General features: G+C 38.0%; 1 protein-coding gene across 1 annotated transcript in view; it reads right to left on the bottom strand.

Annotated features, from left to right (window-relative positions):
- Window positions 1-1,389: 1,389 nt before the first annotated feature.
- Window positions 1,390-23,508, bottom strand: part of LOC118858128 (vascular non-inflammatory molecule 3-like) — a 33,069-nt gene continuing 10,950 nt past the window's right edge. Inside the window, exons 2-8 of the mRNA XM_036768584.1 lie at window positions 19,630-19,860; window positions 19,048-19,178; window positions 9,768-9,960; window positions 7,944-8,235; window positions 5,913-6,286; window positions 4,187-4,360; window positions 1,390-1,782 (exon numbers count right to left, since the gene is read on the bottom strand). Coding sequence (XP_036624479.1) covers window positions 1,663-1,782; window positions 4,187-4,360; window positions 5,913-6,286; window positions 7,944-8,235; window positions 9,768-9,960; window positions 19,048-19,178; window positions 19,630-19,842 — 1,497 coding nt within the window. The 5' untranslated portion in view covers window positions 19,843-19,860 and the 3' untranslated portion in view covers window positions 1,390-1,662. The remainder of the gene's footprint in view (window positions 1,783-4,186; window positions 4,361-5,912; window positions 6,287-7,943; window positions 8,236-9,767; window positions 9,961-19,047; window positions 19,179-19,629; window positions 19,861-23,508) is intronic.

Genomic DNA, 23,508 nt, shown 5'->3' with positions numbered 1-23,508 from the left:
AAACTGGGTCAACTTGTAGAACTCTGCCCAGAGGGGCAGTTAACAGATCTCTCCCTGGATCATTCTAATTCTGGAGTACTAAAAACTTACAATCCCCTGGCTATGAAAGCAGCAGAAGTAGGTAAAAGGACAGAAGCTTGAGTCAGACATCTCCCCTTTCCCCTAGAAGTGTGCAGAACCTGCCATCAATGTAAAGTCCAAAGTCAAGAAGGAGGCTGGAAGAATGAGCAAATAAAAAATAACTCAACCATAATGAACTACTATTGTGACAGGCAAACTCAAAACCCAAACATAGCAGAAGATAACTTGAAAATACCTACAAGCAAAGCCTCAAAGGAAAATGTAGCCCTTCAAAACAAAGATAATCAGGATAATAAGGTGTGATGGGAAAGAGAGAGAGAGAGAGAGAGAGAGAAAGAGAGAGAGAGAGAGAGAGAGAGAGAGGAAGAAGAAGAAGAAGAAGAAGAAGAAGAAGAAGAAGAAGAAGAAGAAGAAGAAGAAGAAGAAGAAGAAGAAGAAGAAGAAGGAGAAGAAGAAGAAGAAGAAGAAGAAGAAGAAGAAGAAAGAGGAGGAGGATAGAGGAGGAGGAGGAGGAGGAGGAGGAGGAGGAGGAGGAAGAGGAGGAGGAGGAGGAGGAGGAGGAGGACAAGGAGGAGGACGAGGAGGAGGAGGCAAGAAATATTACCCAAAGAGAATTCCCAGGAATTAGGAGTTTTTGATGTGAAATGCAAGGGGTAGGAAGTAGGCTAAAATTACGTCTAGGTCCCAATTTTAGACAACATAAAATGTTTTTTTTTTTCAAGATGGAGGGAGCTTGAAGGGAAAGCAACTTCCTAGATCACTGGTAATTTCTTAGCCATGTTTCTCCTTGGTCTTGAAAGAAGGAAAAGCAATATTTGGTACAGCTTCTGACTCTCTGCTGTGAAAGGATGATTGCTTTGTCAGGTTCTTCCTAAAAAAGACATTTAGTAGGACATCTCTCCTAAATTCTACCTGCTGTGGTGGGCCTGGAAAAAATAAAATTGGCCATAATAGCATTTATAAAATGATTTAAGATTTATAAAGCAGCGTGCATGTTATCTCATTTGATGCACACAACAACCTCATGCCTAGCACACAGTAGGTGTTTAATAAATGTTTATTGATTGACTGACTAATTGATTGGGAGGTAGGTGCTATTATTACCTCCATTTCACAGATTAGGAGACTTAGGGTGAGAGAGTTAAAATGATTTGTCCAAGGTCCCACAGCTAGTTAAGTATCTGAATTGGAATTTGAACTCATTACTATTCATAATAGAATCTCAATTTTAACTTAAGGTGTCTAACTCTACAATTCCCAGACACATGAGTCTAATAAGTTATAAATTAAAAGGCATTTCACTGAAGGTTTAATCAATAGATAATTTATTATTTATCTCAATTTTTTGAAAAATGAAATGTTCTTGCCACATAAAAAACAAGAAATCCATATCTAAATGGACCCAAGTAATATATATATATATATATATATATATATATGTGCATATATGTATGCATATGCATGTGTTTGTGTGTGTATGAGTTGTCCAAGTTGGTAGCTGATTAGAAACCAATAGCAATTGGAACCCAAGCCATTTCCTAGCTCTGTATTCTTTCTACGCTGTCTCTTGTAAAGTATGTATCAAGAATGATCACCCTGTCCTGGGAAAGGGTCCTTCTCATATACTCTCCCAAATAACGCCACCTCTAAAATGGGCAATGGAACACCACTTCTGCTCTCCAGCCGACCATCACTCAATACCTAGTTAAAGAAAATAAAGACAATGAGTCAATTGTGACATAAGGTTTAATCTCCAATAAAACACGAAATGATCCAGCTGAAGAAATTTACCACAATCTCCAGCCTTGTGTCACCTATTTTCAAACTAAGCTGAAGAAGTTAATGATACTAAGGGGCAGAGAGGAAGGAGCACATTCCTGAAACAGGGCACAGCCTGTGCAAAGATGTGTAGCAAAGATATCCCCAGAATTGTAAGTTGGATAGTTTGGCTCTAAGAGGGAGTATGTGACTGGGAAGTAAGTCTAGAAAGGCATACTGCACCCAGGTTACACTGGGTTTTAAATGCCAAGCTGAGGAGCCACTTATATAAAGAGCCACTTATGGGGCAGCTAGGTGGCGCAGTGAGTAGAGCACCAGCCCTAGAGTCAGGAGGACCTGAGTTCAAATATGGCCTCAGACAGTTGACACATGTACTAGCTGTGGGGTACTTAACCCCAATTGCCCTGCCAAAAAACAAAAGACAAACAAAGAAAAAGAGCCACTTATGATTCTTGAGAAAGGGAGTAACATGGTCAAACCTGTGTTTCAGAAAAATTATTTTGGTACCTGTGTGGAGGATGGATTAGAGAGAGAAGAGATTGGCAGCAAGATTATCAATTAAGAGACTGTTGAAATAGTTCAGGCAAGTTGTATGTTTTGGGTTAGGCCTGGTTCGGACCAGTCCTCTAGCCTAGTAGTTTATGTTTGATATTGGACTGAAGTGAGGCAATCATAAGTGATTCAATAGTTAACCAAAGGAGATTTAGTTTGCCATAACAGGAAAAGGATAATGAACAAGGATATGCATTGAGGACTTGCCAAGTTGATTTGTACAAGCCAAGCTCCTCTGCCTCTGAATTCTCCTGTAATCCAAGCACCAGATGCCTGTAGTTACTTATGACTGTTTTGTATTGATGTAACTAGGCTGTAATAGCAATAGCCTCACCTTGGCCAATCAACATACAAGGATGGTTTCATACCTTTTAAGGAATAACTTGCGTGGGTAGGAGCATAACACCCCCACCACAGGGGGTGATGACCTGAATTAAGGTAGTAATGGCAAGAAGAGGGTAGAAGTAAGAGAAATGGAGTTAGAAATGTTACGTCTTGGAAAGTGATTGGATATTCAGGTAGCCCTCCACACTCAAAATTAAAAAAAAAAATCACAAAAAAAATTTTAAATTTTTTTTAAAAACATCACTTTCCACACCACTTCTAACTTCTAACTTCTTTCATTCATCTCTTATCCCCTATGGTTGACCTGGATATCACTGATATCACTGCAGCATGGATTTGTTAGACTTTATTCCTTCAGCATTGCTTGATAGCATTTTATTAGTGGGGATTAGAAGGAGAAGAAAGGAAAACGTATTTACATAGTGATTACTATATGCCAGTCACTATGTGAAGAACTTTTACAAATATTATCTCATTTGATGCTCACAAAGACCCTGCAAGGTAGGTACTGTTATCATCCCCATTTTATGGTTGAGTAAAATGAGGCAAGTGGAGGTTAAGTGACTTGCCCTGAGACCTACAGCTAGTAAGTATCTGAGGCCAAATCTGAACTCAGGTCTTCCTGGATCCAGACACAGCTCTCTATCCACTGTGCCACCTAGATGCCTCAGTTTATCATGATAAGTTCTGTTCCTTACTACAACTTTCATGAGTCTGTAGATGCTGACAACCACACAACTGTGATACGGAGGAGCAATGATACAGTGGGAAGACCATTGGCCTGCTCAGATACAAGAAACCTGAATGCCAATTATGGGTCTACCACAACTGGATCTATGACACTTATGGTCTCTTCGAGCTCAATTTCCAAATCTGTGAAATGAAAGGGTGGTACTAAAGTATTTCCGAGATTTCTCCCCTTCTTGCCCTCCACCCACCAAGTTCTACAAATTCTGTATGTCTCACCAGACACTAACCAGGACCTTGGCTACATCATCCTACCATCCAACTCAAATGATTTCAACATTCTCTTTTGCTTACAAGAATCAAAGTAGGGGGTACTACATGTAAGCAAAATGATGCTTCAACAACTTGGAATCATATTTCCTTCTCTACACCAATCCCATCCTGTTACTGCTCTGTTCAAAGAAACACATCAACCTTCTTGGAGGCATCATGACATAGTAGATGGAGTGTTGGACCTAGATTTAGGAAGACATGGGTCATGATTCTACTTTTGATACTAAAGAGCTACCATGGGCAAGTCGCCTAACCTTATCAAACCTCAGTTTCCCCACCTGTAAAATAATACCTGCAGTGACTACCATACAGAGCTGTTATGAGATTCAACTGAAAAAAGGTGCACACTTTAAAGCACAGTATAGATGACAATTATTATTATTCATAAATATTCAAACCACCATCCTACCTCATAGTGTTGTTCAGATGCAAGTTGAGTCCCACTTAGCACTAACTGTGGGAAGACATAGCTGGTAGTGAATGTGCCACTGAGGGAAAATGCTTCAAATTTGGTGAAAGCTGATGCAATTGGTGTGCCACAGGTTTTTAAGTCAGTTGTTTGGCATTTCAATAATGTGCATATCTGGGTAGGAAAAGATAAAAATGTTAGGGAATGATATGAAAATGAAAAGAAAGATTTTTTCCCCCAGCAGAATCATACTAACATAGGAAGAGATTGAGGTTTTAACAGTCAGGAGCTTTACCTAGCTATAGAAGGTCATATTATAAACAAATTGGAGAAGCAAAGAAGAAAATATCTTCCTTGGCTATGGATATGAAAAGAGTTTATGAGTAGATGAGGGATAGAAAGGAGCATAGAAAACAAATGGATGATTCTGGTTACGTGAAATTGAAAAGGTTTTGTACAAACAAAATCAATGCAGTTTAAATTAGAAGAGAAACCACTAACTGGGGTGAGGGTGAAGGGGAAATCCTTGTAGTTTTTTCTGACGAAGGTCTCCTATCCAAGATACACAAAGAAGTGATTCAAATATATATGAATGACAACCAGTCCCCAATAGAAAAATGTTCAAAAGCAGTTTTCAAAGGAAAATATCCAAGATATCAACAAGCATATAAAAATGCTCCAAATAATAATTAGAGAAATGTAGACTAAACAGTCCCACCTATCATGTTAGCAGGGGTGGAGAGAGAGGGAGAGGGAGAAGGAGAGAGGGAGAGAGAGAGAGAGAGAGAGAATTATGGGAGACACTACAGGAAGACAGGTATATTGGAATTGTAAATTGATTCATTTTGGAAAGCTATTTGGAACTCTGCCCCCAAAATCACTAAATTGTACATACCCTTTGACCCAGCCTATGCCCTAAAGAGATCAAAGAAAAAGGAAAAAGGAAAAATATTTACAGCAGCTCTGTTATAAAAAAGAACTAGAAACAAGAGGGGTTCCAATCAGTTGGGGAATGGCTGAACAAAGTATGGTATATGAATGTAATAGAATAATGCCATAAGAAATGACGAAAGGAATCATTTCAGAGAAAACTAGAAAGACAAGAACGAATTTGTAAAGAGTGAAGTGAGCAGAACTTGGCAAGGAATTTATCCTCTAACAACAACTGCAAAGACAACCAACTTGGCAAAACTTAAGGACTCTGATCATTTCAATGACTCATAATGATTCCAAAAGACTAGCTATGAAGCATGTTACCCACCTCCTGACAGAAGGATGATGGAATTGAGGTGCAGAATGAAACACATATTTGGATATAGCAAATGTATGGATTCATTTTGCTTGACTATGCTTATTTGCTACAGTGAATGGTTTTCTTTCTTTCCTTGGAAGTAAGAGGGGGGCTGTGAAAGAAGCTATCAATAATGCTGCCCAAAATTAAAAAAAGAAGAAAAGGGAAATAGGGGAAAATCTGGATTCCCCCCATATTAGTGATTGGTTATTAATAATACAAGGGAATCATGGAAACATTTTTAAATGGACAGAAGAGAACAAAAGACATTTTAGGAAAAAGCAGACAAGCAGGACAGTTGAGACTTACATGTTAAATTTATTAATTATTAAATAAAATTTAATTCAAATTAATGAAAATAAAATTACTGGTCAATTAAATCCAGCACACTTTTAAAACAAAATCCACTCTGGATATTTTTAAAAGTAGTATTACCTGTAAATAATATTCCCCATCAACAGTGTGAAGGCCGTCAAAAGCCCCTAGTGCATAGACTTCATCAGTTCTTTTCTCAGACATCTTGTAGCTCAAGTGACAACAGAGGTCTTTCTGGCAAACAGTGTAATTTCCTACATCTTTAGTAAGTTCAATGAAGGTAAACTCATCAAAAAAGACAAGTCCAGGGAAGCTTGGCTGATCAGAAGTGAATGGCTTGGCATTTTTGGCATAGGCACTCCAATCTACCACTGGAGGGTAGTTGGAAGAAATTCGGGGCCTTGACTTCAGTTCTGATAGCAATAGTTGGCCACTTTCTGTTTCCATGTCATAGTAATAAACTTTAACTGCCTCTGGTGCATAGATTCCACTCCCTTAGGATAACAAAACACATTTTTATTAAAAGGCAAAACAAAACTAAACAAAACTTGGTTTCTTCCTTGAATTTATTTATTTTTTAAGTTGCCACAAATTCAGAGTGCTAAGTGTCTCCCAGTTGAACTTAAGGAATAAAATCTAAAATTATTACATCATTAAAAATTCTTCCTAGAAAGAGCACTGGTCTTATGGTCACAAGAGCATGGGAAGCCTGATATTGACACCAGCTGTGTAGCCCTAAGCAAATCACTTAACCTGAGTGTTATACTTCTTCCTCTATACAATAGGGATACTATTTCCATTAATCATTTTACCACTAGTATTACTACTTACTACTACTACTAACAATACCTGATATTTGTCTAAATCTCTGAAGTTGGCAAAGCACTTGAATAGCATTCTCATATTTGGGTTGTTAGGAATACAGGAATTTATGAAGGATTTGTGATATCAATGAGTGGACTTCCCAGAGCCAGAGCCCTCTCTGCCAGCAGGCAACAAAACCTTTGACCGAATAGAAAAATCCTAAGGAAATGTTTAAAGCACATAAGGATTAATTGACTTGCCAAGGGTCACGCAGCAGTGTGGACAGTGCTTTTTACATTTTAAAGCGTTATAGAATCGTGAGCTATTAGAAACAGGAAAAAGAAACAGGGTCACTATAGAGACTTCAGAGAAAATGCTAGCTTACAGTAGTCATTTTATGGCATATCTGTTATCCAAGGACCAATCTAGCTAAATAAAGAGTGCCTCAACTTCAGAAGTTTGGTTCTAAGGTGACATGTTTTTGAACAAACTGCTCATGAATGAATGAATGGGTGAATGAATGAATGAAGCATTTATTATGCACAAAGCAATATACTAAGCACTGGAAAAGAGAAATAAAAAATAAAACATAAAACTCCCTGCTCTCAAAGAACTCACGTTCTAATGCGAACAATAGATATGGAAGGTACCAGGATTAAAATATAGATAAGAGAATTACTATTATTTACATTAGTGAAAGGAGTAATAACATTGGAATAATATAAAAAGAAGCCTGAGTTCTTTTATTTATATTGCACTTTATGATTACTAAGTACTAGAACATCTCTCATTGGATCATGTTTTTTTTTTAAAGTTTTTTGTTCTTTATTGAATGGAATCAAAATTTGTTGACAATTCTTTGAAGCTGAAAACTAATAAAATTTCATGTCTTTGAAGGTTTCTCCTCATCTTAAACATGAGAAAACTAAGGATTGATAGGTTACCTTCCCAAGGTTATATAAATAGTAAATGGTAAAACTGGGACTCATTCCTACCCAGAACTTTCTACATCTAAGTAAGTATATTGAATCCATTATACAGTACTAGATAGATATTATTCATCATCTTGATAACTTGATAATTATTCTAATTATAACTTAGTTTAATAACAAAGTTTAAGCAAAAGATTAGAAAATAATCTAGCACAAAAATAATATTAGCTATTCTACGGCTTTGAACAAATTGTTTAATTTCTACAAGCTTAAATTCCCTCATCTGACAGAGGAATCCTTCATTGCCTAAACATAAATTGTTACAAAGCATAAGTGTTGTAATAAGTAGAGTTAAAAAGTCTGAAAAGTTAATGGTTGAGTATTAGGGAGTGAAATCAGAAATATCTTAAATTACCTGTCATGTGAGCGATGGTTTTGTGAAGATTTGCTGCAAGGACATTGACTCTCATGCCCCTAGCCCAGGATGAATGGAATGGAACAGCAGACAAGTGGGGCAGAGTGTTCATCCAGGCTGTGGGGAATAGTATGCTGTCCACTTCGAATTTATTCACCAAGACTACAGCAGGTTCATAAAACAATATGTCAAAGCAAGTGAAAATGCCAAACTTTCCAAAGGGTGTATCAAAGGTCACATGTGATGGATCTTTAGGGTAGTTGAACTGTACTTCAGGTAGAAAGAGATTGTACTATTAATGAAAGGGAGAGAAAAGACAATTAGAGGCAATCTCCCAAATATTTTGTGTATTTAATATCATATGAATGTTTCCTTCATACATGGGTCAAGAGAGTTGCATAAAGCTGGTATATACTCATAAGAGGAAATTTTACATGGTATTTCACCTGTCTGTGTGAATTTCAGCACTTCTGCCTTTCCTATATCTTTATCTTGCATAGATATTTCTACCTATATCTCTTGCGTAAGTCCCCTTCTCTCCGTTCACAGTGCCACCACAATGGTGAAGGCCCTCATCACTTTACACCTAGATTACGATAGTAGCCATCTACTTAGCCTCCCTACCTCAAATGTATCCCTGTTTCAATCCATCCTCTCCTCAGCTGACAAAGTAAGCATAGGTCTGACCATTTCATTCCTCTTCAAAGTTGTTCATGTTCAAATATTGAGTTTCATTACTCTCTAGTCCAGTAACTGAGGCTAAGGCCCAGGGGTGGGGAACCTATGATCTTGACACCACTTGTAGCCTTCTAGGCCCTTGACTGAGTCCAAGTTTTATAGAAAAAAATCCTTTTATTAAAGTGATTTGTTCTGTGAAGCTCAGATTCAGGGAAAGGGCCACACCTAGAGACCTAGAAGGCCACATGTGGCCTCAAGACCTTAGGTTCCCCACTGCTGGGCTAGGCAATCAGGTCTTTGGCCCAGTATGCTAAAGGTTAGAGGGTACTGACAGCGTTTACATTCCTTCAGAAGCATAGACACTACTGAATTTAATATAAAATTAGCAAGAATTATTATTTAAAATAGCAAGTGACCAGATTACATGACTCCTCTGCCAGGTAAACTCCTCCCCTTCACCCAAAATGTAAAAGTAGAATGGTCTTGTTGTGTCTTAGGGCCTTTGTCCCCTAATTCAAAGTTGAATTTGTGTTCAAAATTGATTTGATCATATTTTCATCCTGTTTCTCCGAGGAAACTCCATTTTACGGAGTTTGCCTCAAGTTGATTTTTGGAAGCTTGCTCCTGGCATGGAAAATGCTGGTTAGAATTTTGTGAAGCTAACTGTTTCCCTTTACTCTTTATATCTTCTCATTAAAAAGCCCTACCTATTATATGAAGCATGAAGATAGCATTAATGCTAGTGCTTTACTGTGTTTATGCATACCTGATACTGACAGTCAAAAAGGTTAGTTTCAGTCAATAAGCCTTTCTTTTAATCAACACCTGAGTTGGTTTTTTTTTGGGTGGGGGGGTCCTGAATAATGTAGACATTAGCTGGTTTTCACTTTGGGTTATACTGTCTTAAAGCTGTTGGATGGGGTGACCTGTATAGTATGGTAGTTCTACTTCCTTTCCATAGCTTACAAAAAGCCCAGAAATCCTATTATTAAATCCAATTTAAGTAGCTCCTGATCCTTTCTTATCAATGATCAGAGCCCTTACATGATGCTATACAGGGTTTAACCTTCATCTCTTCATCAAATAAGGAATTTAATCAATAAGAAATAAATGTGAATTATTTTGCTATACAAAATCACTCCTCACCTTATGGTATCGGGCCACCAGTTTCCCTTCTGAATCAAACACCACATCAGTGTTATAGTGGTACCGGCCATCTGGTGGGCAATTGGAGTCACTGGCATCACATTCTTTCTTGTCTCCCATATTTGCCGCCACAAAGATAGAGTTCTCTCTAGCCAGGCAGCTGAGTCTTTTTTGCACTGGTGCGCGGCCAAATCTAGTTCAAATTTAAATTCAACAGTTTTTGCTATAATTGTTTTGTTGGTCCTACATACAAAGTATTGTATCTTAACAGCCTAAGAGTCACCAAAGTTAAATATATTGGAAAGTAAGTCACTTTACTTCTCTCAGAGCCTTCCAGCTCTAAACCCATGATAATATGAACACTGGCCCTTATTAACATTTACCTTTCCATTAACTGTAGTCTACTTTAATAACCCAAGAGTGATATGTTAGAGTGTAACCTGGTAGGACAGAAATGAAATGCATCTTTTTATTTTTTAGGTGAAAAGACAAATAGCACTTTCTCTTACTGTGGCTCATGCTGGTGACCAAAGGTAGGGCCTAGAATTTCAGTTATGGTACAGAGCTGAAAATATTTTTTTTCATGCCCAAATAATCTGTCCAAAACCTACAAATCAAATATGCATTATGTACTACAGGTTAGAAGAACTGGAAACAGAGTAAATGGTTCAGCATAGCCATCATCACTACTAAAACCTTGTTTTCTGGTGAGAGCAGTAGATTTGAAGCCCAGAGACTTGAATTCTAGTCCTGGTTTTATCACAGAATAGATTAATTGTTTTGGTCCAAGTCAAATGTTTCTGTTCTGGTTCATCTTATGCTGGTATAAGAATTTCACATCTAGCAAAATAGTATAAATGCTCCACATGATCCCTTTTCATTGTGGCCCCAATTCTCTTGAAAATCAATGTTATTATCATAGAGTGATGAATCTGAGAGATAAAGGGGACCTCAGAGAGTACACAATACAGCCTCTTGGTCATCCAATTTGAAGATCTCCAGGGAGGTACAACCTACTCCCTCCCGAAGCATCCCATTCCATTTTTCAAGAGTCCTAATTGTTTGGAAGTCTCTTCTGACATCCATCCTAAATCTCCACCTTCAGATCTTCCACCTGTTGCTCCTAGTACTGCCCTCTGGTCCAAGCAAAGCCAATGTAATAATTGTTTTCCATGTGACTGACCTTCAAAAATTTAACTGCCATATGCCCCCCAAGTCTATTTTTCTCTCTAGTCCTGAATTCCTCCTTTATTGTAGCATAAGAGAACATTAGGGGCTTTTTTTGTGCTGTCCATCACAATACTGATTGCTTGAAAGCTCGTAATTCATTAAAACTCCCAGATCTTATTTCACCAAAGCTTCTGTCTAGCCATTATTTTCCTGTCTTACATTTGTGAAGCTGATTTTTTAACCCTAATGCAAAGCTTTGCACTAATCTTTGCTGAATTCCATCTTGTCATGTTTAAGTCTACGATAAAAATCATTTGTAAAAAATTAATCTTATCAAATTCATCCCAATGCTCTAATCTGTCAAGATATTTTTGTATCCTGACAATATATCTCCCAGCTATATCTCCCAGCTTGAAACCATCTGAATGATAATCTTTCCTTCTATGACTTTATCCAAATCACTGATAAAAATATTAAACAGAACACGGTTAAGCACATGTTCTGGATGTGCTATTTTTGGACTTTCTGATTTCTCTATCATGCCTTCATGTCCCTTGCCTTTTCCTCCTCCCTCCGAGATCTTTTCAGCTTCCCTCTGTGTTGTCTTCCCCCATTAGATTGTAAGCACTTTGAGGGCAGAAACTGTCTTTCTTTTTTTCATATTTGTATCCCCACTCCTTAATACAGTACCTAGTACATAGTAGGTACTTAAATTTTTATCAGTTGTTGACTATTGACATATTCCTGAGAAACACCACAAAAAGACTTCTTTTTCAAGCTGGCATTGAACCATTAATTAATTTTTGAGTCCAGCCATTCAACCAGTTCCAAATCCTTGCTAAAATCATTGTAAACTATACTCAGAGTACTCTCCTGATCTATCAGTCTAGCGTCAAAATGCTAATAAGGCAATTCTGGCATAACTTGCTCATGATGAAGTACTTTGTAATCACTGCTTCCTTCTCTGGACCATCAGGTCATAATACAATAGATTAAGAACTGGGAAGGAAGTTGAAAGAAACCCTAAGTTTCATTCCTTCATTTTACAAATGAGAATCTGAAGACCAAAGAGGACCAGTGACTTTCCTATGGTCATATAGCTAGTAGGTATCTGAGGCAGGATTTAAACCCAGGCTTTCCTGACTCAGAGTCCAAAACTCTGTCCACTGAACCATATTGTCTTAGACTTAGATACATTTTAAAGCTGAATCACTTCTTGACAGATATGTTGTAGAGGGGAGTCTTGGACAACATGATCACCGATTTCCTTCTGACTCTGAAATTCTGCTTTGCCCTTCTTGAGTCCTCTGGTCCTCTACTTCAAAGATAATTAGTAGATTTAGAATGGAAAAAGATCTTCAAACCTAACTAATCTCATATATTTTGCTGTTGAGGAAATACTTCAGAGAATTCAAGTGACATGCTGAAGGACTCTCAAGTAGTCAACATTAAAGCCAAAATTTGAATTCTAGCATTTTTTCCTTTACTCCAAGCTACCTCTAAATCCTTCTTTGAACACTATTTCTTTTTCCTAAATAAGCTCTTCTCATTAGAAATTAGGAAGAGCTGGATAGCATTCTTTATACAATAACTCTTCTTTATAATGCAGTCCTTTAGTAAATCTCCCTCCTACCTTTCTCTTTAAGATAAAATAATACACAGAAAATGTAGCAAGAGAATTAGACTTTGAGACAGAAGACTTGGGTTCATATCCTGGCTCTTTCACTTATTCGGGTGTAACCTTGGAAAATTCACTTTACTCTTCAGACTTTCAATTTTCTCATCTATAAAATAGGGATAATAATACTTACCAAGCTTACCTCAAAGGTTTGTTTTGGTGAGCTAATGAAATAACATAAGTAAATGCTTTGTAACTGTAACACCTTGTATGATTGGAGATGATTATCGTCAGTGTTCAGTTATATTAGTTGCATCAGCTTTTTGAGTTATCAATTTAGGGAAATAAGAAAAATTCAGGACCATGAATCCTCCTGAATCACAACCAAAGTATACATTAAATGCTCTCTACACTGGGAAAGGCTCCAAGAATCGGCTAAGTACTGTCATTGCAACATGGTCTGTGATAACAAAATATTTGAACATTCAATGAATTTTGTTCAGAGACCAATACAGAGGGTTAGGGTTATGCAACTCTCACTGACTCTGTACACTGTTAGTAGTTCTAGACTTTGATTTCCAGGAGATAGCAAGTACCAAGTAACCAAATTCAACATATGAACTTGATTTTATGCACAGAAAGTATCCCTGAGATGTGATATCTGAAGTCACATTTTAAAGGCACTAAAGAAGCTTGCTATTCAAAGGGAAAGTATGGCAAAGCCTTTGTAAAGTGAGTAAATACCCTACAAATAGTGTTTGGCAAATGCATTGTTTCATATAAGGTATTGTACTGGTTTATTCAAAGCAGAGTACACCTATAATGGCCCTATCAATCATGACAACACCCTCAATGGACAGGTAAACAGACTTGGTACCTTCCATTAAAGGTACTACTTTAAAAATAAGTAGAAATTTTTAATTTAACATATTCATCTCATATCATTTATAATTTGTTATATATAAATATTATGGAATGGCATTGGACCTGTGATTACTGTAGTAGAAGGAACTACCAATGACGAAACTCCATCTACTAGTACAGATTGGCATCTGTTTTGCATTTTGTAGGCACAAAACATTTATATGAAAAAAGGTATATGTTAATAACATTTAAGTGTCTAAAAGGTTATTAGAAGCCAGACATACTCAAAGAACTCTTATATATTAAAAATCTACTTGCATCAGTGGGATTAAAAAAATGGTGTGTAACAACTTTGCTTGTAATAAACTTAATAAACTTGTAATAAACTGGTCCTGAATATAATAAAACATTCATTGTAAAAGCAGAAAGTTCTTTCCCTATGTGTGTATGTGCCATCTTCCTCTGTAAAAGGCAACATGTCAAATAATATTCAGATTATGAAAAAATTTGATTTAGTGAGTCCAGAACACTTGTGTGAATGAAGCCTGATTTCTTTTTTTTTTATTGAATAGTATTTTATTTTTTCCAATTACATGTAAGGACAGTTTTCAACATTCATTCTTTTTTTTTAAATTTAATTTATTTATTTAACATATTTAGTTTTCAGCATTGGTTTTCACAAGAGTTTGAATTACAAATTTTCTCCCCATTTCTACCCTCCCCTCCACTCCAAGATGGCGTGTATTCTGGTTGCCCTGTTCCCCAGTCAGCCCTCCCTTCTGTCACCCCACTCCCCTCCCATCCCCTTTTCCCTTCTCCTCTTGTAGGGCAAGCTAAATTTCTACTCCCCATTGCCTGTGTATCTTATTTTCTAGTTGCATGCAAAAAACTTTTTTTTGTTTTTGAACGTCTGTTTTTAAAAACTTTGAGTTCCAAATTCTCCCCCCTCCTCCCTTCCCACCCACCCTCCCTAAGAAGTCAAGCAATTCAACATAGGCCACATGTGTAACATTATGTTTATGTGTGTATATATATATATATGTGTATATATATATATATATAATTGAATGTGTATGTATGTATATATCTATGTGTACATATATATATATATATATATATAGAGAGAGAGAGAGAGAGAGAGAGAGAGAGAGGACACAGGGTGAGTTGAAGATGAAGGGAAGGTATCTAAAAGAAATAAAATGAAATTAAGGGATGAGAGAGCAACATACTGAGAGAGGGAGATAGGGAGAGACAGAATGGGGTGGATTATCTCGCATAAAGGTGGCAAGAGGAAGCAGTTCTGTGGGAGGAGGGGAGAGGGCAGGTGAGGAGGGAATGAGTCAATCTTGCTCTCATCAGATTGGGCCTGAGGAGGGAATACCATACATACCCAATTGAGTATCTTACCCCAAAGGAAAGAAGAGGGAAGAAGAACATTCATTCTTTTTAAAAGATTTTGAGTTCCAATTTTTTCTCCCTTTCCCCTCCCCAAGACATAAAGCAATATGAAATAGGTTATACAGCCTCAATCATGTAAAACATATTTCCACAATAGTCGTGTTGTGAAAGAAGGGATAGGACAAAAGGAAAAAAAACAAAAAAGTGAAAATAATAGTTCCTTCTACTACATTAATCACAGGTCCAGTGCCATTCCATAATATTTATATATAACAAGACAAAAAAGGAAATAATTCCAAAGAGAAAGAACAGAAGAGTTATCAAAAGGAAAACTTAGATTTTTTTTGCATTTTTTTAAGTTTAGTATTTTATTTTCTCTAGTTATATGTAAGAACAATTTTTAACATTCATTTTTAAAACTCTTAGTTCCAAATTTTCTCCCTTCCTCCTTCCTGACCCCCCTCATTGAGAAGGCAAGCAATTGGATATAGGTTATTCATGTATAGTCAAGCAAAATATTTCCATAAGTCATGTTGTGAAAGGAAACATACACAAAAAAACCCTCAAGAAAAATAAAGTAAAAAAAAAGTATGCTTCAATCTGTAGTCAGATACCATCAGTAGGATGGAGAGCATATTTCATCACAAGTCCACCGGAGTTGTCTTGGCTTATCGTATTGCTATATCATTCACAGCTGATCATCTAACACTATCATTATTACTTTGTACATGGTATATTTTACTTTGCATCAGCTCATGCAAGTCTCTCCAGGCTTTTCTGAAAGCCTCCTACTCATCATTTCCTATGGCACAATAGTATTACATTATAATCACATACCACGATTTGTTTCACCATCATTCCCCAAATTGCGGGCTTCCCTTCAGTTTCCAAGTCTGTGCCCACAGAAAAGAGCTGTTATAAATACTTTTGTATATGTAGGTCCTTTTCCTTTTTGTTTTTTATCTCTTTTTGGATACAGATCTAGTAGTGATATTGCTAAATCAAAGGGTATGTGTGGTTTTAAAGCTCTTTGGGCATAGTTCCAAATTGTTCTACAGAATGATTAAATCAGTTCACAACTCTACCAACAGTGCATTAATGCCCACATCCCCTCCACCATTTGTAATTTTCCTTTTCTGTCCTATTAGCCAGTCTAATAGGTATGAGGTACTACATCAGAACTGTTTTAATTTGCATTTCTCCAAACAATTGTGAGTTAGAAATTTTTTTCATGTGATCGTAGATAGCTCTGATTACCAGCTAGCTTTCATTACTGAAAACTGTTCATGTTTTTTGATCATTTATCAACTGGGAAATGGCTCTTATTTTGATTGACTCAGTTCTCTACATGTTTGTAGAGGTCTTTATCAGAGAAATTTGCTTCCAAAACATTTTTTCACAATTACTATTGCTAACTGTATTTCCTTCCATCCTACTCCCACCTCTTTATTCTGTTCTCTCTCTCCTTTCACCCTGTCCCTCCTCAAAAATATTTTGCTTCTCACTACCCCCTCCCCCAGTCTACCCTTTCTTCTTTCAACCCCTATTCTCTTATCCTCTTCCTCTCTTACTTTCTTGTAGGGTAAAATGGAATTTTATGCCCAATTGAATGTGTATGCTATTCCCTCTTGCACTCAATTCTGATGAGAATAAAGTTCACTCATTTCCCCTTACCTCCCCCCCTTTCCCCTCCATTGTAAAAGCTTTTTCTTGCCTTTTGTGATGGGAGAAAATTTACTTCATTCTACCTTTCCCTTTCCCTTTCTCCCAGTACATTCCTCTCTCACCCCTTAATTTTATATTTTTAGATAACATCCTGTCATATTCAACTCACGCCTGTGCCCTCTGTCTATATGTAGTCCTCCTATTTGCTCTAATAATGAAAGTTACAAGTATCATCTTACCATGTGGGAATGTAAACAATTTAACCTTATTAAGTCCATTACGATTTCCCTGTCCTGTTTACCTTTTTATATTTCTCTTGAGTCTTGTATTTGAAAGTCAAATTTTCTATTCAGCTCCAGTCTTTTCATTAAGAATGCTGAATGCTTGACAGTCCTCTGTCTCATTGAATATCCATTTTTTCCCTTGAAAGATTATACTCAGTTTTGATGGTTAGGTGATTCTTGGTTGTAATCCTAGCTCCTTTGCCCTCCAGGATATCATTTTCCAACCCCTCTGATCCTTTGACGTAGAAGTTGCTAATTCTTGTGTTATCCTAACTATGCTTCCACAATACTTGAACTGGTTCTTTTTGGCTGCTTACAATATTTTCTCCTTCATCTGAGAGCTCTTTGGGCATAGTTCCAAATTGTTCTACAGAATGATTAAATCAGTTCACAACTCTACCAACAGTGCATTAATGCCCACATCCCCTCCACCATTTGTAATTTTCCTTTTCTGTCCTATTAGGCTATGATATTGCTGTGGGTTTTCATTTTGGGGTCTCTTTCAGGAGGTGATCAGTGGATTCTTTCAATTTCTATTTTATCCTCTGGTTCTAGAATATCAGGGTAGTTTTCTTTGATAATTTCTTGAAAGATGATGTCTAGGCTCCTTTTCTGATTATGGCTTTCAGGTAGTCCAGTAATTTTAAAATCATCTCTCCTGGATCTATTATCCAGGTCAGTTATTTTTCCAATGATGTATTTCACATTGTTGTCTTTTTTTTTTCATTCTTTTGGTTTTGTTTTATTATTTCCTGATTTCTCATAAGGTCATTAGCTTCCATTTCCCCAATTCTAATTTTTAAGGAATTATTTTCTTCAGTGAGCTTTTGTACTTCTTTTTCCATTTGGCCAATTCTGCTGTTTAAGGCATTTTTTCCCCTCTTTTACCATTTGGCCTAGCCTGTTTTTTAAGATGCTATTTTCTTCAGTATTTTTGTGTCTCCTTTACCAAGTTGTCAACTCATTTCTCGTGATTTTCTTGCATCACTCTGATTTCTCCTCCCAATTTTTCCTCTACTTCTCTTACTTGATTTTCAAAAAAAATTTGAGCTCTTCCATGACTTGAGACCAATTCATAATTTTCTTGGAGACTTCGAATGTAGGAGCTTGGACTTTGTTACCTTCTAAGCGTTTTGATCTTCCTTGTCACCATAGTAACTTTCTGTGGTCAGAATTTTTTCTGTTGTTTGCTCATTTTCCCAGCTTATTACTTGATTTTTAACTCTTTGTTACAGTAGGGCACTACTTCCAGGTTGGAGGGTGCACTGTCCCAAGCTTCAGAGGTTTTCTGCACCTGTTTTCAGTGATACTTCTAGGGACCTATAAGTTTTCAGTTCTTCCAAGGTGGTATGATCTGAGGAAAGGTGTTTACTACTCTCCTGGCCTGTGCTCTCGTCTGAAAGTGACCACAAGCACTTGTCTGCCCTAGAACTGTGAGGAGGGTCCCTGATCCACTGTGGCTATAAGCTCTGGTGTGATGGAGCCTGTTTTCTTAAACTCCCAGCCCTACTGGGAGAGCACTGGTATGGAGGTGAAAGATTTAAACAGAAGCTATTTCCGAGTTCACTAGTGCTATAATATCTTTTGAACTTGGCTCTCAGGGTTTATATTTTTGGTGAATGATTGAAGAATAAAGCTACTCTATAGTGTGATATGTAGGGAGCACAGCATCCTGTCACACAGATACTATAGATTTTGCATATTTTTAAATTAATTTTTGTGGGAGTTTGGAATGATTGTTTCATGGGTGAAGTGAACCAATGATAAGTGTGGAGTCCACTAGTATAGATCCCAGCAGCTCAACTCATCTGTAACTCAAAGGTAGGGAATTGCCTGGGTACTGGGTGAGAGGGAATGGTGTTAAGTGGTCCATGGGCATTCTGTTAGTATGTGTCAGCAGCAGGACAAAACCAAGTCTTCCTGATTCTGGTGATACCTTTCTATCCAGTATACCATACCTCCTCTCTATCACCTCTAATTTATTCTATATAAATATTATGGAATGGCACTGGACCTGTGATTACTGTGGTATTAGGAACTACCAAAGAAGAACCACCCTCTACTAGTACAGATTGGCATCTACTTTTACTCTTATAGTCTTAGTTGCCTGGGGCATGGAGTGGGTCAATGACTAGCTCAGAGTAAGTGCCAGTAAGTGTCAGAGGCAAGACTTGAACCCAGGTCCTCCAGTATAACCAGAGTTAACAAATTCACTTTAGATCACTGTACATTTTACAGAACCATATCTTCTTTGTTCAGACAATACCAATAATTAAAATACCTGTTTGGTTCAGTACATGGAATCCAGTTCACTTGAGGGTCTGGGATGTCTTCTAGGTAGGGGTAAATGGTTTCCCTTGTGAAAGACCAGCCATAAATTCCATCTTCAGGAGTCACAATAATTTGTGCACCCTGCTCAAAACAATGGAATTATAGAATGTTAGGTCCAGAAAGATACAGTTTGTTACCTCACACAAGAAAAGGCAGAGGCCTGGAAAGTCAGTGATCTGCCCAAGGTTATACAAATTGTTAATTAGAAAACTTGAACCGATTTCTCAAGAATCTTAGTCAGGTTCAAATCTCTATGAAGGATCACAGGATCATTGCTATAAAGCTATAAGGAAACTTGGAGACCATCTGATCCAATCTTCTCAAAAACCAGAATAGGTCCAAAGATGTTAGATGGGCTTTCCCAGTGGGAGAGTCAGAATTTGAACCCAAACCCTTTGATTTTCAATCCAGCATTCTTTCCACTCCTACCACATCTGATAAAAATCAAAGCAGTTTCTCAATACAAACAAAAGCACACAGCCCTCCAACTTCTTCTTTATGCCCCAACATCTCACCCAGTGAGGAACTGTACCTTCTCAGCAGCCAGTCTGATGGCTTTCTCCAAAACATCTAAGTTCTTGTTCATCAATGTCAGGGCATCTTCCTGGGAAACGGGTGTTTCTGTGCTATTTGCTAGTATAACCGCATGTTCATATACAGCAGCAATGAATGTGTCTAAGGCACCAGCATTGAGGACACAGGCTGCCAAAGCTATCACACAAATGGGAAAGCAGGAAGTAACCATGGCTGGAGTCGAGTGTCTCTGAAATAGAGAGAATGAATACCAGCGTATTTATACGTTGGAACATAGCTACACAGTGAGTCATTGTCAGCTAGTGGGTATGTCAGTAAATACATTATGCAATCCAACATTGAGAAAGAAGGTTGTGCAAGACAACTGTTATATCTGAAAGAAGGAGGAAGAATTAGGTAGTACACATAATATTTTTTTTATATTTTTGCAAGCCCAAATCAGAACTATTGAAAGGGAAGTAATGAAGTCATTCATGTGTATTAATAGGGTAGTATTTTCCTACTAAATTATTATTTACCTCCTCCCCATTTCCCTTGTTGCCAGTTTTCTCCTTTCCAAGATCACCTTGTATTCATCTTGTATATATTAGCTATATACTTATGTAATGAGGGACTGGCCACTGTACAGGCCTTAAGAATTCCTCAGAGAACCGCTGAAGTGATGGCCCCTGCTGATGAAACTGGAGAGCTTATATTCAGGAGAGCTGTGATGACGTGTAATTGAAATGCTTGGAAAGACAGTGAAGCTTATATAGACGATAAGTAACTAGTTCTAGTCTACTAACTATATAATAATTGTAATTAATTGGCAGTGGCTGTTTAGCTGGAACTAGAGTTATATCCAAAAGGCATTATTTGGCCTATTCTCTGTTTCTTGGTTGGATTTCTCCTCTCTGTTTGATTTCTATTGACTCCTTCCTGCTGGTGGTGTTCTGAAGGTGAGGGATGAGAGACAATTCTATAAGGGGAGAAGAAGAGCCCTATCTAAGGCTAACATGTGCCTGGTGACACACAGGCCATGGTTCTTTTTCTCAAAATTTTTTTTCATATTAGATAAAGAAGATGACTAGAACCTTGTTAGCTTTGAAAGGTCAGGAAAGCAAATCAAGAAAGTCCAGGAGTCGAGTCTATAATGGGTTTTATAGCTAGCCCAGCTAGCATCGATGCCTGAAGAAAAGAACAATCTTCCATACCCCTCCCAATGGTATCTGAGAAATGACTCATCTAGTAGCAATGCTACCTTTGCACATGAACTTGTTGTGAAGGATGTTATCTAGAAAATACTTAAATCTGAACCCACTTTCACTAGTAACTGAGGTGGTATAGAGGAAAGAATGTCTCCAAGGTGTTGGGAAGAAATACCAATACTTCTATTCTTGCTGTATATTAGAAGCAAGCTCCTTCCTCAATGAGTCCCATACCTGGCTCACAATCTTTCTTCCTCTCCAACTCCTGGCCTTATACTAAGGGATTTCAACATACGTGTATCATTGTTCCTTCAGACACTTTAACCATGCAGTTCATCAATCAACTCGCTTCCCACACAAAGATGGTTCTACCTCCATGTTTAAGAACTCAGAAATCCCCTTATCTGACCATAACGCATTGGCTTTCTACCTCTCCCCCCTACCTTCCCATAACAAACTCTATTACTCATTTACATCATCACGTCCAATCTCTTGACCCCTCAGATCTCTCAGGCCATCACCACCACACTTGCCACTCTCTCCTCTTCTTACCATCTTGACCCTCTGGTGAACCAGTTTAACTCTGCAACTCCTCTTCTCTTGAGTCTCTGGCCCTCTTATATTGCTGACTGTCCTGCCAAGCTTCAGCCTTGAATCACTCCACCATCTATAACCTTTGCTCTTCTATGCATGTTGCTGAATGAAGACGGAGAAAATTACACAGCTGTTCCGACTGGGTCCACTAAAAATTTATGTTACAAAACCTCAACTGGGCCCTCACTGCTACTAAACAATACTATTATACTTTCCTTATCAACTCACCATCCCACTCTCCACAGCAGCTTTTCTAAATGTTTTCACCTCTTCTAAAACTTCCTATAGTTTCTTCTCCCCTCATCTTAGCTGAGAAGCTTGCCTCATATTTTACAGAAAATAATGAAACCATTCACCCAGAGTTCCTTCTTCTCCCTTCTTTCTCAGATCACTCAGATATCTTCTGCCATTATCTCCTCCTTCACCCCTGCCTCATATGAAGTGGTAGTCCTACTCCTTGCAAGGTCAAACGCCGCTATCTGCAAAAATGATCCCATTCCATCACATCTCCCCCAACATATTGTGCCCTTTGTTGTCCCCACTCTATCACTCAATCTCTTCCTGTTTACTGGCTCCTTGCCTACAGCCCATAAACATTCTCATGTCTCTCTCATCCTCAAAAAACTCACTTTATCCTTCCATTACCACTAACTGCGGTACTATGTCTCTTCCGCCTTTTATGGCTAAACTCCTTGAAAAGGCCATCTACCTTGGATGTCATTTTCTCTCCTCTCAATCTCTTCTTAACCCCTAACTATCTAGCTTCTAACATCATTCCTCTAAACTTCTCTCTCCAAAGTTACTAGTGATCTTTTAGTTGCCAAAGGCCATGGCATCTTCTCAAACCTCAATCTCGATGACCTCTCTGCAACCATCAACAACGTTGAACACCTTTTCCTCCTCTTCTCTCTAGGTTCCTGGGACACCGCTCTCTCCTGGTCCTCCTCCTACCTGAGCGGTCCTTCATCTAGATCTTGCCCTCCTGAACACTATTCCCTTCTCCCTCTCTACTACTCCATTTGACGATCTCATTAGTTCCCATGGATTTAATTAATATCTCTATGCTGATGATTCTCAGATCTACCTATCCTACCCCAACCTTCCAGTTTTGCATCTCCAAATGCCTTTCAGACATCTCGAACTGGGTGTCCAGTAGATATCTTCAACTCAACAAATCCAAAACAAAACTCATTGCCCTTTTCCTTAAACTCTCCCTGCTTCCAAACCTCCTTATTATTTTGAGGATACTACCATAATCACTGGTCACCCAGGCTTGTAACCTAGATGTTATCCTTGACTCCTTGCTGTGTCTTAACCCCCATATCCAAACTGTTGCCAAGGCCTCTTGCTTCTAACTTTGCAACAGCTTTCAAATATACCCCTTTCTTTCTTCTGACATTACAACTACCCTTGTGCAAGCCCTCATCTTCTTACACCTAGACTAGTATAATAGCTTGCTGGTTGCTCTGCCTGCTTCAAGTCTCTCTCCACTCCAGCCCATCTTCCATTCAGCTGCCAGAGGGATTTTCCTAAAGTGCAAATTCAACCATGTCATCCCCATAACATAACATCACCTGTTTCTGGGAACAAGGTAATCTGCTGGCCTGGAGCATCTAGTCAATTAAACCTTTTAATCAAACAAGAGTTTCTGATTAGAGGCAAGAGTAAACAAGTAGGAATTCCCCTGTGGTTTTTTTTTCCCCTAGTCTCACCCTTAAGAAAAAATGTTGCCTATCAAGTTTGGTTACTCCTTTGATCTGCCTAACAACCCTAGGAGATAGGTAATATTACTACTCCCATTTTTACAGATAGTGAAATAAAGACTTCCCTAGCATTATACAGCTAGTCAATGTCTGAGACTGGATTTGGAATTCTTTCTGCCTTCAGGACCAAGGATCTATCCAGTGAACCACCTAGCTTCCCTAATCAACTCCTTGTGTTTTACTCTTGCTAATATTTTATTGCCAAGTAAGAGTTCTTTGGCATGTGAGATGCTTGGTGCCACACAGGCAAATTCCAAGCATGGAAAGGGCCTAAATATTTACTTCACACTCCCATCAGAGTTTCTGAGCTTTGTACCATTGACCTCACACTGC

The sequence above is a fragment of the Trichosurus vulpecula genome, chromosome 7, assembly GCF_011100635.1.
Source record: "Trichosurus vulpecula isolate mTriVul1 chromosome 7, mTriVul1.pri, whole genome shotgun sequence".
Classification (NCBI taxonomy): domain Eukaryota; kingdom Metazoa; phylum Chordata; class Mammalia; order Diprotodontia; family Phalangeridae; genus Trichosurus; species Trichosurus vulpecula.
The sequence above is the reverse complement of the archived record's forward strand: the minus strand, read 5'-3'. Positions and strand labels throughout refer to the sequence as shown.